Below are 14,059 nucleotides of genomic sequence, written 5' to 3' on the forward strand. Positions count from 1 at the left end.
GAGGTATACCCATACGAACGGATCAGACTATTAAGTGTAAAATGTCATAGTAAAATAATCCTATTGTGTAAAACAAACAGAAAGGTATGTTCAACATGTATGCATATGTGCACAGAAAGAGGAATGGAAGGATACGTTCTAAACTGACAGTGGAGATAGGGAATTCAAGAGGAGGGAAAACGAAGGATTTTCACTCTTCATTCTGTATTAAATCTTCTACCATGAGAATGTATTCCTATACTATTTGTGAAATTAGTAATCACAATACCAAGAGTCACTAAAAATAATGAGCTATGGTAAATGAATGCTGCCACTTTTTCCTTGAAAGAAAAGAAATTTGAGATAAAAGATTTTAGGGGCCAGCCCGGAGGCATAGTGGTTAAGTTTGCGCGCTCTGCTTCGGTGGCCCAGGGTTCACAGGTTTGGATCCTGGGCACAGACCTATGCACCACTTATCAAGCCATGCTGTGGCAGGCGTCCCACATATAAAAGTAGAGGAAGATGGGCACAGGTGTTAGCCCAGGGCCAACCTTCCTCAGCAAAAAAGGAGGACTGGGCAATAGATGTTAGCTCAGGGCTGATCTTCCTCACCAAAAAAAAAAAAAGATTTTAGACAATATTTTGATCTCAGACAAGGAAAATCTTTGCCCCAGAGACTTCCCATTTTAATAGTTCTTAAAAGTTGGCTCTGGTTTTCAAAACGAAATGGGTGCCATATAGTAAAATAGATTTCTTAAAATAGGCGTCTGCCTAACAATCATAGCTTCTCATAAACTGTTACAAGCGACACCCTCTGGCGTAGAGTAAATCCTTCACTGAAACCAGTCTGCTTAGATCACAAACACAAGCTACATCTACTTTTATGCAAAATGTGTTACATCACTTTGAAAAATGGAAAATTATTCTAGTGTCAACAAAATACTACCTCTCAAATAACGTACCATTTTATAAGTATTTAATCTGCAGAAGAAATTCTGCTGTACTCTGGTTTAGAAAACAATAGCTTTCATAATTATCTTCTTGTCTGCTCTAACCAGGGTCAATTTCAAATTATAAAACAAAAATCTATGTTCTACCACTGTCTATTAAGGCTATAATTTTATTTACTCAGCACTTTTTATGATGTTTGATATACTTTCTTACTGTGTGTGCAAGTAAAGCATTCCTGCAAAATCTGTTTTAACTAATGAACTATACTATATCAAAAACACAATTTGAATGCTCTTAAATAGTCATCAAAACCAACCTCTGTTCCTCAAAAGACACTATAAAGGAAATGAAAAGACAAGATACAAATTGGAAGAAAATATTTGCAAAATATATACCCAATACAGAACATATATCCAGTATAAAGAACTCTTATAATTCAATAAAATCAACAACATAATAAAAAACGGGCAAAATCTATGAACAGACATTTCACCAAAAGATATATGGATGGCAAGTAAGCACATGAAAAGATGCTCAAACATTATTAGAGAAATGCAAGTTAAAATCACATGATATCACTACACAACCGCTAAAACAGCTACAATTTAATAAGCTAACAGTATGGAGTGCTGACGAAGATGTAGAGCAATTGGAATTCTCACATGTTGCTGAGAAAGCAAAATGGCAGAGCCACTTTGGAAAACAGTTTGGCAGTTGCTCATTATGTTAAACATACATTTACCATATGACCCAGCAATTCCACTCCTAGGTATTAATCCAAGAGAAAAGAAGACATATGTCCACACAAAGACTTATAATCAAATGTTCTTAACAGCTTTAATCATAACAGCCCAAAACTGGAAAAAACCCAAATATCCATCAACTGTAAATGGATAAACAAATTGCAGTACATCCATACAATGAACGACCACTCAGCAATAAAAAAGAACTACTGCTCCCCACAACAACATGGATGAATCTCAAAGTGTTTCCATTATGCTAAATGAAAGAAGCCAGACACGTAAGAATACAAACTATATCATTCCATTTATATGAGTCTAGACAAGTCAAAACTTAGGAAGCAGATCAGTGGTTGCTGAGAGCCAGGGGGTGGGGGAAGGAGATTAAGCGCAACAGGGCATAAGGAACTTTCTAGATTGATGGAAACATCCTACACGATGTTTGTGGTGGTGGTTACACAACTGTATACATTTGTCAAATCTCATCAAATTATACACTTAAAATTGGTGAATTTTATTGTATGACAATTTTATCTCAGTAAAGCTGACAAAAATATATTCTTGCAAAAAGTTTGAGGCACTTTTCCAAATGCTCCACTGATACTTTAAGTAAAAGGATAAAGATGCTTTCTCTTGAGAACTGGATGAAGCAATGGAATTTATCCATCAACCATACTTCTGTTTTCATTTCATACATCCCATATATGAGAGAAAGAGAAACAAATGAAGACATAAATTTTGTTGCTAATAATGAAGAACAAAACTGTTCAGAAGGTTTGATCAGACTGGGGAGAGGAGTGTCAAAAGAATAAAAAGTCTGGCCAGCCAGCACCCTGGGAAGGAGGCACCTGTCCAATGTGCTCAAAAAATCACAGCAACTCTCCCTCCTTCCTCTCGCGCAGACTCCCCACTCAGTCTCAGTTCAGTTCACACTACTTCATTTCCTCCCTCTGTCCCCTTCTCTCCACTCCCATTATGTCTGCCCTTTCTCAGACCCTCATATCCCAACAGCCTGAAATGCTGCACAAGATTACTACAAAATAACACTGTGGGGTTTTTTCTGATTAAAAAATAAATGGTTTTTGTCATTTCCTTTATTTTCTATAAAAGAAGTAAAAATCAGCAGTAATATTACTGCCTAGAGATAACTGTTAACATTCTGGTGTTTATCGTTCCTGTTACATATAATGCAATATGGATTTAACATTCATTCAACACACACAAATTGATCATCAATTAGGCACCCCAAATTGAAAGGTACCAATGGGAATTCCAAAAGCAATAAAATATACAATCCTTGCCTTCAAAGAGGCTTATAAACTGAAAGAAAAAACATAATCTTCAGGAAAATGAATTTGTGACCATCATATGCAGGCAAAACTCAGTTTCGAAATCACTGAAATAAAAATATACTCAGGGTGGAGTTAGAGAAAAGGCCTTCATCAGAGGGTATCTGTCTCCAAAACTGGAGTAATACTATACTATTCCTTTTTTTATACTTAATAAATAGTGTGCATATTTTCCATGCATTAAACAATTTTTTTTTAAAACCACTGCAATTGGTCTTCCTGCCTCTAGTCTCATCCACCTCCAAACCATTCTTACACAATATTCTTCCATCCATCCATTCAGACTGTCAACAAAAATGCCAGGCACTATTCTCAGTTCACAGCAGTGAACAAAACATACTCACTTCCTGCCTCAGAAAACTGGAAAGGCTTCCCAATGCCAGATTCCCAGGCCCCAGGCACAGAGACTTTGACTCAGGTCTGGAATAGAGGCCAGGGAATCTGCATTTTACAGCCACCTCAGGTGCTTCTGATGCAGCTGCTCTGTAGCTCACACTCTGAGAAATGCAGGCCTAAAGCATAAGCTCAAAACTACTGAGCCCAGCATGGAAGGCTCTCCCATGATCTGGCCCACAACCTGCCCTCTGACTTATTTCTCACGACCTCCTACCTTCGCATGCTCCATGCTCCACACTATCTGAACTGCCTTCTGAATCTACCTTGCTCACAATTTTCACTACCTGGAAATGCCCTTCACCCCAGGCATTTCTTATTCAGAATCTATTCAGACTTTAAATGCCAACTCACTCTTCAACTCTTGCTTTGCCTACCCGGCTAGAAATAAAACTCTGAATGCCTACATTCTTATGACACACGCACTTTCTCACTTGTGTTAGATATTCTTCCCTAATACAGGGAAACTCCTGAGAACAGTATCCAAATCCCAGTTACCTCTGCATCCCCAGGGTGCCTAGCAATTCCTGGCCCACAACAAGCACTCAAATTAGTGTTAGGGAATCAAATGGAGACACCAACTGTTGATCAAACACCCTATTCCTATGTTATTATTCCCCTTCCTCCCTACCTGACTCCTCTTCTTAGCTTCTTCCTTTGGTCATGTCATTTTACACTTAACAGTGATTACCTCTGGGGATGATGGAACATTCTACATAGCATCCTACATGGCATTTCATACCTGTGTTTTTACAGGGAGAATATTAGTTTTAAACAGGAAAAAAAGATAGAAAATTCTTTTAAACTTCTACACGACTGAGAAAGTGTGGCAGGGGGACTTGGTGGGGACATGCTGCCCTTTTACTCTCAAGTCTCTTCCTCCTTCTCAAGTTGATCATGGGAAATGGAACCTCCAAAATGAACCTGTCTTCTCAGCTGCCTAAGGAAGCAATCAAATCTTGCCCTGTCCAGCAAGCCCTATACACATATCAACACAGCATCCCGAAAACCACCACCAGTGTCATTTCAGGTCTTCTATGCTACATTCACATGCCATTATGACAAAGAAAAAGATAGCACAACTCTGTCCTTAGTGAGGCAACATCTCCAGTGCACAGTACACAGCTCCAACTGTCTTCCAATTAAATGCTGCATAAAATGTGCACCTAAGAAATGTTTATAAGGAAACAGTAACTCACTGTAACCCCTCCATACACTGTAATATTAACCTTACATTTTAATGAATTTTGAATACATTATTTGAATATGTAAAAAACAGAAATTAGAAGATTATTGCATACCTGTGGATTTTCCAAACGTTTTAAATACTCTTCAAATGACCCTTCTATAAACTGCAAAAAAAAAAAAAGTCTATTAGGAATACATCAAAACAACAGTTAACCTCTTCACTGTGAATTACTGAGCTCTTACAGAAACGTTGGATACATTAATAACAGTAAAAGTATACATATATAAAATCTAAATATAAAAATATATACAAATCATTAAGTAAAAATCATAAACATACAAAAGAATTTAAAGAAGGAAACACCTTCAGAAAACGCTTCCTAGACAGAATCTGGATGGGCATAGGGACAATGTGGGGTGAGGCAGCGAGGGCACTGTGGTGGGAAGACAGGCTCAACCTGGCCAGCAGGAACAGGGCAAGTTGGTGGGGAGAGCAGTGAGAGAGGTGCGAACTCAGGTGGACACCTGTTTATGAGGGACCTCGAGTCCAGGTAGGACTTTCAACTGAAGGAGGAGGCAATTCAAGGTTACTGCAGGTGACATTATGAACAGAAAAAGTACATGATAAAAGCAGCACTTTAAGATTAACTTGGTAACGACCAATGCATAGAAGAGAATTAAGCAAAGACAGATACACTAGCTGAGAAATATGAGTTTACTAATACAGATATGAATATCCCCTGTCTCTTAGGTCAGTTATACTAAAAACAGAGATGAGAACCAATAATGCTACAGCTATTTTGAAGAATCAACAAGATTTTTAATACAGCTTGCTTCACTGTTACTTTAACATAAAAATAAAATTGAGTTTGGGGCCGGCCCAGTGGCTTAGTGGTTAAGTTCACATTCCACTTCAGTGGCCCGGGGTTCATGGGTTTGGATCCAGGGCTGGGACCTATGCACCACTTGTCAGGCCATGCTGTGACGGTGTCCCATATATAAAATAGAGAAGGATGGGCACAGATTTTGACTCAGGGCTAATCTTCCTCAGCAAAAAGAGGAAGATTGGCAATGGATGTTAGCTCAGAGCCAATCTTCCTACCAAAAAAATTGATAAATAAATAAAAATAAAATTGAGTTTATTCAAGCTACGTGATAACGTTTTTTTCCTCACAGTGACTGCACTAATTTAATTGAGAAAGCTCTGAAAGACATTCGTCTGAAACACCAAATTCAATTTTATTTAAATTACAATTCGTTAATTTAGCAAAGTGATACACTTAAAAACATTAAAGTACACTACCCAGTCCATAAAAATCTTTTAAACGCCCATGCATTTTTTTTTTTAAGATTGAGATTGATTCTTTTATAGATTGTATACTGTCAAATTTCCAAAGAGTATCTTAAGTTTCAACACATATAATACTTACTTATAAGAAAATAGCCACATATTTTAAATATCCCACCTATCAGAGGCTACCGTTCTATATTAGGTGATTATTTATAGATTTAAAAAAAAAAACAACCCAGAGAACCATTTAAAGTTGGAAAAGACCTAAGTAGTGTTCTGACACAGCCCGCATGCAATCTGAGGTTTTCCTTTCAAATAAGAAAGTATCTATCTAGGCCCCGACTAAACATCGTCCTAACAAGGCACACTCACTCTTCCCGTGACAGTCTTTCCCAATTCTAGCCAGTAGAAACTGTTAGAAGGTACTTATTATAAGGAAAGCGAAACTTTCCCCATTCGAACTTTCAACCTTTGATACCTCATAAGACTAAAGGCTAAATAAATATATGCAAAGCACTTCAAACAATGCCTGGCACACAGTAAGCACTCAATCAATGTGAGCAATTTCCATTACTGTCAACAGGGTTTTACCCTCTGGGGCCAATAATAATGATTAATTCACTTGCAATGTCTTCAAATACTTAAAAGACCACTCCACTTCCTCCCCTCTTCACCGCCACACCCTAATACTCTCTTACCTAGCCTTCACATTACCAGTTTCTTTTTGGTAAGACGAGTTTTCAAATCTGATCAAGCAGGTTACTCTCCTTCCTGGAATATATTACTGTCCATCTTATAACATGGCACCCAGAAAAATGTCACCAATAGTAATATTTTGCTTGAATACCGAACCCCAACCCAAGAGCACATCCAAACTAAGAACTATTTACCTAGTAAGTCTTAAAATTGAGTTATTTGCCAAGTGTCAATGTTCTTTTGGCAGTCAACAGGGAAAAATACCACTGAAAGTTGTCAGATGACATAATTCTAGGTCACACAACCAATAACTAGTAAATCCTATAAGGTTTTCAATGTAAAATGAAAACAGGTCACTGTGGCATCTTATTGCACAGCCTACTACATACTACTGAGAAAATTACAGTGAATTGTTATACAATATTCTATTTACTATTAATTGTTATCTACATAATTAGTGTTCTGATAATGTGATTCATATCATCACAGTGACGAACCCTGAAAATTAAAAATCTATAAAGCCCTTGTGATAAAATTAAAGGCTCAGTATTAGCTATGCTCAGCATATTTCTTATACTCCAAGTCTGAAATTTCTTAAATTCATAGGGGGTTACCAATCATAGAAAACTCTATTAACCACAACACCTAATTCCATGTCACTCTTAATATGCAAGGATCCTGCCCAAGTCATCTTTCCATCTTCCACAGCTCAGTGTCTTTTCTGCCATAGCTTTCTAAACGTCTGAATAAATGAATTCCACAAAATGGCCTAAAAAATATCACAATAAATTCAATAAAGCAATTCTTTTTTATAAAGGTTATTTTCATAACTCACATGAAGATCCAGCCTGTAAAATCCCACTAGACCACTTCTAAAGGCTGAAATGTAAATGGAAGTCAAGACACCATTACGTGTTTAAAATTACAAATTACCGCTTCAAATTTCTCTCTATTCTCTCGAAGATAGTGAATACAGGCCATTCTGACTTCAACATGGCGGGACTGAGAGTGCAAGACCTGAAAAGGAAAAGCAACACACTATTAATAAGCATTGTGTTAAGAGGATTTAAGTGGCAACCGAGTACCGCCTTTCACACCCAAAATAACCTCGTAACCAATAGTCGTCAGTCTCCCTCCATTTCCCTTTCTATAATTTCTAGATCTTTATTCATTCCCACCTCTTCCTCTAATCACAGAGATGACATGACATATATAAACAGTAGTACTTCTTAAGCTTAAACAGCTTATTACCATTTCTCCTTCAGATCACTGGAATCACTCCTTTGTAAACTTAAGACACTCCTCTCCTGGCCAGCCCTCTACTGTAACCTTGCTCTCACAAAGCTAGGCTAACAAAATCCCTGCTCCGCAGTGCTTAGCTTCATCCTATGCTTGTTGGAAAAGAGAACAAATAGGCAACTTCAGCAGGAATCCCCCTTGAGGCTTTAAGCCTGAAAAAGATAGACTTCTTTTTCCCAATAATTTTGAGTTACTTGCCTTATGTAGAAAAAGGTCCACCGAAGTGTCAGAAAAATTAAGGCACTCATTCTTATATCCTTAGCTGTCAGGCTTACCTGACTCTTGAAAGAACACCCAGTGGGCAGCAGACAGGATGCAAACATGCTGCTGTGTGTTGTCATCCCAATAGCCTTGAAACTTGTTCTTATGCCCCAAATCAAAAAGCACCACCTGAAATAAGCCACACTACCAAGATGATGCAAATCCTCACTTTGTGGCCTTTACATTCTTGTTAAACAACTAGTTCCACAAAAGGATAACTTATTGGCATTTTTGTCTCTTACTAAAATTCTAAAGCTTTGATTTGAAACAAACTAATATCAAATGCTTAGGAACCCTTTGGCTAGCATCCAGTATTTTAACTACCATGCTTAAAAAAGGAGATTAAAATTATTTTCTATTACTAAGTGTCTCAAATGAAGGTGTTCCTGGTACCCAAAAGGGTTATGGTGGCAGGAAAAAAACCTGACACATTTAAAATACTGCACCTCAAACTACTATCAAGGCCTCTTGAGAATTTTTATTAATATAAAGTAGCTTTAAGAGTTAAAGCTCCAATAGAGTGATTCTCCCTCATGTTCAGGGTGAGCAGAGAATTCAGGAAAAGCGAGGCTCCAGCTGCACACTTGACGCATACTTTCCGGTCTCTTTGGATGACAACCAAGGCTCATTTATACCCCTAGAACCAGAGGCACAACTGTCTGGGAGCTAGTATGTCCCTTTACATTGAGATACACTGAAGACGCACTAGCTGAGGTCAGCAATGAGTTTGTTTTCAGTATACTAGTTGGTTTTCAGCTTAACTGAGTGTACCTACGTTGCTGTCTTGGGAACTATTAAAAAGCCTCCTCACATATTCTAAGCTTTCAGCACTAGAAGGACTGTCCATATGTAAAAATAACCACCCCACAATTTGCCAAATCAACAAAGGACATTTAGCAACACTTCTTTCACAGAAGCTATGTTAGACACTATTATGAATCACGGTATTATTAGTTTGAGTAAACCACAGTGTCATCTGATAGGGCTTTCCTGCTGTTAGCAAAGTGAAGCTAGTCTTAAAGCCATTTACCTAGCAACAGGTGGCAGACATAAGTGAATAAAGCTTATTTTCCATCAAAAACAATGGCAGGTATATCTGTTTTTCCTCCTCTTTTAACAAAGATTTTATTAGCACATGAAACCCAAACCTGTTAGAAGCAAAACCCCCAGCAACTTCCATAAGATGTAGGGTGCTGGTGTTTTACAAATTGATGCACTGCAAGAGAAGGTTAAATGACTGTTTAAAAGTATAATACTGTTTAAAAAGTATAATACAGTGCAATTTCAAGGATACTCAGGGAAGAATTCAAATGGTATGACAAGCATCTCTGCAAATTGTTATGTAAATGAAAATAAGCTAGAAATAGGAGGCTTTCCAATCTTTGCTTGGGACAAGATAGTGATAAACACTGGGAAAGGCTGAGACACACTGCTTTAGCAAGCCCTCTAAGAGCGCCCTATTTTTAGCTCCATGGCCAGGAGCTGATTCAGGTCAGGTCTCCTGCAGGCCCAAGTCCAGAAGCGTAAAAAGGGAAGGACCTACCTAAATCAAGTAATTTGGAGGAAAAGACTGCTCCTAATTCATTCTCTCCTCACCACCCCCATCCGAAGACTGCCATTTAGAGTACTTACTCTGACTCCTTCTTAGAAATGCTAAATCATTTTGATATTTTTGGAGAAATTGTTGGCAAAAAGGTAAATCATTTGTAGATTGTTAAAGGGCAGCCTGAGGTTGGTGTTACTCCCCCCGCCCCACACTCTGCCTTTGGAAATGAGGGCTACACCCTTAGGCCATGTCTACTGAAGACTTGAGCTTCCCCAAAATTCACGGTATTAAGCTTTCCAAGCTCAGTACGCTAAAAATCAGTATCACGTAATTGGAGAGGATATTCCCTTCTGCCTAACTTAAATGCCATTACAACAAGATACAATAAAATGTGTTATCTGAATGCTAGCAGTGAGTTAGTCTAACTAGCTCTTGCCCCTTTCCACTTAAAAATAGAGATCCCACTATGATAACAGAGATGCTTCTGTAATAATCAAGTTCGCCAATTAACTATGGCATATAATACTGAAATCAGACACACCTTCTGCTTCAATACAAACTAGGATCTGGATAATCCAACTCCAAATAAGTGCCTTATTTCTATTTGCTTCTACCTCCTTCCTCACCAAACTTTTGCTAGAGCTTCCAATATGTATAAATAGGGGTTGAATTCACTTCCACCTCTTCCCTCTGCTTCTGGAGCTGCTTTGGAGTACAGGGAGGCTGAGGCAGAGGAAGCAGGACAGATGGAGATCCGGAAAATTCACAAACGGGACAGACTGTTTACCTACTAATAGTAAAGACTGGGGTGGCCGTGTGTGAACTCATCCCACAGCAACATTGGAACATTCTAAATTTCTATTACGAAAAAAATCTAATAACCTGAAAAAGACAGAGCTTGATTTGGGACGCTTTACCAAGAACGTCTGAATGACAACGCCTGCAACATAATACAAAGGTTCCTACCAGCTAAATCAATTTCTTGTTTTAAAATAAGATTTTATGGTACTGATGTGAAAACGAGGGCCTTTGGAAAATAAATGGCTAACCTTTCGACGTTGAAAAAAATGAGAATAGACTGGGCTGCAGACGTTAAGTAAAACATTTACTCACAAAGAGAAATTCTGAAAGCTATTTAACATTCAAAAAGGGTGAGAAAAACAGAAACATAAAAACTCCACGGGAGGGAAGGAGAGGAGAGGGGAGGAGTGGATCTTAGGCCAAAAGGAAAGCAAACTGTGAAAGGTATGAAATACACACCAGCGCAGTAATGTGAAACTTTTATCCAACTATTTCAGCAACTATTTTTCAACATAGGATGCGTTTTGGTGACTGTATACCTACCAACCACACAGTATTATAACACGGAATAAGCTCTCTTACCAAAAAAATCAGAAACACCTTCCTAAACAATTGTGTTAGAAAGCGATTTCGACCATTAACAGGGAAAAAAAGGTCAAAAAGGGCCCAGAGAACTCCCAGTCATACCCTTCCCACTACCAACACCAAAACATGAGTTTCTTAAAAAGTAAATTATTTTTTAGTATACCTACACTGCCTTGCAGAGCATAATAAAGTGTGGAAGCTACTCAAAGATAATTCTTTAAAACATTCTATATTTTTAAAAGGCTGGCTTTCCCAAACTGCACATTTTTCCCCTCTTGATTCAAGCGGACATCGGCGGGCTTGACTACCCCACATTCCAAAGTCCAGGAACAGAAAAAAAGAATGTTCTCCGGGTAAAGGCTGGTGCACCACCTCCTCTAGTAAACATTTGGTGGACTGGTACGAACGCTGTGCTTATAAAACGAAGAGAAGGTGAACGCGGAACAGAACGGTAAAGGATCATCTTGCCAAGTCCCCAGCAATCCATCAACTGTCCACGCTCTCAGCAGGCCTCACAGGTTACCCTCAACTCGTTACCTCTTCACCAGGAGGAACGACACCCAGTTAATTTACGGGTTTGTAAGTTTCGATTTACAGCTTCCAGACCCAGGGCAGTGTCCCGTTCCGGCGTGACAATGGGCCGCTGTGACGACAGCGGGGCCACGCGCAGCCCCAGCCGTGGGCGGCCCGGACAGCTGCCCGCCGCCGGCCGCTCTCCCACCCAGCCCCGCCGCCCGCCATCCCCGCCCTTCGTCCCATTACCTGCTCCGCCACGGCCCGGAACAGGCACGACCCGTCCTTGGCGACCAGTTTCCGATACAAGCCGAGCTTCCGCAGATAGGCATCCATAGGCGTCGCGTCCTCGCGGGGCCCCGCGCCGCCCTGGTCCCCGCCGTCGGGGGCGCCGACGGCCGCCTCCATGTTGCCGGTTCCGCTGCAGGCCAGGCGCGGCGCGGGCTAGCCCCACATGGCCGCGCCGCCGGCTCCTCGACGCCCCGGCCTAGGACGGGCGGCGGCTCGGGCTCCGCGGGCGGCGGCAGGCGGCGGCAGCGGCCCGGCGGTCCGCGCTCTCCGCGCGCATAGGGGAGCCCTGCCTAATGCATGGCTGCGCGCACGCGGCCGCCGCCCGGGGGACCACGCGCCCAGGGGGACGGGGGGAAAATTAAAGAAAACCCGAGCGTGAGCAGTCACTTCCCCGTGGCCTCGCCGCCCGGCTCAGGAACTGGGCCGGGGGTCTCCGCCCCCACAAGTTTCCTCGTCCTGACGAGGGGGAGGCGAGGAAACCTCCACCCGCCGCGCGCGGGGCCGGCTGAGGTGAAGCGAGGCCTGCGTCCCCCGCGCGCTCCCCACACTGGGAGCCGAGGAAGCCAAAAGAGAAAGCCGCGGCCTTTCGTTTCCCCACCTCGCAGGAGGGCGCCGGAGGGGCGGGGAGCGGGTGGGGGCGCCCGGCGGAGGACAGCACCCTCGCAGCCCAGAATTTGTTTTCGCTTTCGGCCCGACAGCAGAGAGGACGGCGGGAGGTGTAGTTTTGGCAGCGGCAGGAAGTCGGCTTGCGGCGGGCGGGGACACGCGGGCCGGCCTACCCGGGGGAGGCGCCCGGAGGCACGCGGACTACAAGTCCCTACAGCGCGGGCGCCGTCGCCGCCCGAAGCCGGCTTCGCGCTTCCCGGGCGCCGCGTCCGCGAGCGGGCCGAGGGTCTCCACGAGCCGACGCGCGGCGACCTTCGCGCGCCGTCCCGCCCCGCCCGCCCGGCCACCCACTGCGCAGCGGGGCCGCGGGAAATGAGCGCGCGCTGCGTGCGTGGAGTTGCCAGGGCCACAGCGGCAGCTAGGTCGGCCCTTTGTGTACTCCCAAACAGAGGGCGCACCTGTCTGCTCCCCTCCCCCCGGCCTCTTCTGGCGTTTCCATGGAGGTGGCTTTAACGGCTTAAGCAGAAAATAGAGCTAATTGGCGAAGGCTCCTGGAACCTGGCACCATAGGACGACACAGGCTGTCCATAAATCAACCGTGGACTGCTGATTCCTATTAGATAGAAGTACAGCTCACGCCCTATGGCAAGATGATGCCTTTGCCACAGACATTTTTGTTCACCCTGCCGCTGTGGTTCACACCGCAGCACAAAGAGATGTCGCTGGTCTGAAAAAGTTAGATTTTTTTTTCTTAAAAAATTCATCTTGTAATTGCTTGATAACGTGCTGGATTTGCCATGGGTTCCAGCAGTGCTCGAGGCTTCCAGCTGCACTTCCCACCCTTAGAAGCTGGATGACAAGTTATGCCTTAGAACCCAGAATTTATCCAGCATGTTTTTGTGACAACAGAATTTTATTTTGCTGAAATACAGCAGCATCCGGTGTCCTAATTATTTAAATACGTGGTTAATCGTAACATCTCCAGTCTTGAGGCCATGGGGGATTGGAGGGTGGGGAAAAAAAGGGAAAAGTGGAGGGTTATTGTAGGTTTAGATACGTAGTCAAATAAACTCTTTGGAATGGGGCAAGACATGCCAGATGGTGAGAGTCCAACGCAAATTGCTGAAAACTCTAATTTAGAAATTTGCTTTTAGTACTTTCGGTGCAAGCAATTAATGACTCGTGTGTTCACTTGGTGCTTCTAAATTTGATTTCTTAATGTTTAAAGATTCGAGACAATTGTGCTGTTTTTAGAGAATACAAAAGTTATTGTGACCTAAATGAATTTTCTTGTCCCAATATGAAATTTTGCACGCGATAGAGAAACACTTTGGAATCATTTTTAGGAAAATCTATTTTCAAGTCAAACCTGTTTCTTTTCTTTCTTTAAAAATATTTACATTGCATATACTTATCATTCCACTCAAAAAGGATTACCGAGTATTGCCACTAGGTACAGTATGGTTCGCCTTTTTTTTAAACATGGTTTGCCTTTTAAACTTACAGAGGAATTAAAAGTACAGTAATATCTAAACCGTAGAGCTTAAATATTGACTTCCTAAAATGAGTA

At 41.8% G+C, this 14,059-nt stretch overlaps 1 protein-coding gene across 1 annotated transcript in view; it reads right to left on the reverse strand.

The window, feature by feature from the left end:
* The window catches only part of OTUD4 (OTU deubiquitinase 4), a 42,045-nt gene extending 29,840 nt beyond the window's left edge, over window positions 1-12,205 (reverse strand). Inside the window, exons 1-3 of the mRNA XM_058550136.1 lie at window positions 11,842-12,205; window positions 7,521-7,604; window positions 4,714-4,764 (exon numbers count right to left, since the gene is read on the reverse strand). Coding sequence (XP_058406119.1) covers window positions 4,714-4,764; window positions 7,521-7,604; window positions 11,842-12,000 — 294 coding nt within the window. The 5' untranslated portion in view covers window positions 12,001-12,205. The remainder of the gene's footprint in view (window positions 1-4,713; window positions 4,765-7,520; window positions 7,605-11,841) is intronic.
* Between the last annotated feature and the right edge of the window lie 1,854 nt (window positions 12,206-14,059).

The sequence above is a fragment of the Diceros bicornis genome, chromosome 11 (assembly GCF_020826845.1).
Source record: "Diceros bicornis minor isolate mBicDic1 chromosome 11, mDicBic1.mat.cur, whole genome shotgun sequence".
NCBI classification, from domain to species: Eukaryota; Metazoa; Chordata; class Mammalia; order Perissodactyla; family Rhinocerotidae; genus Diceros; species Diceros bicornis.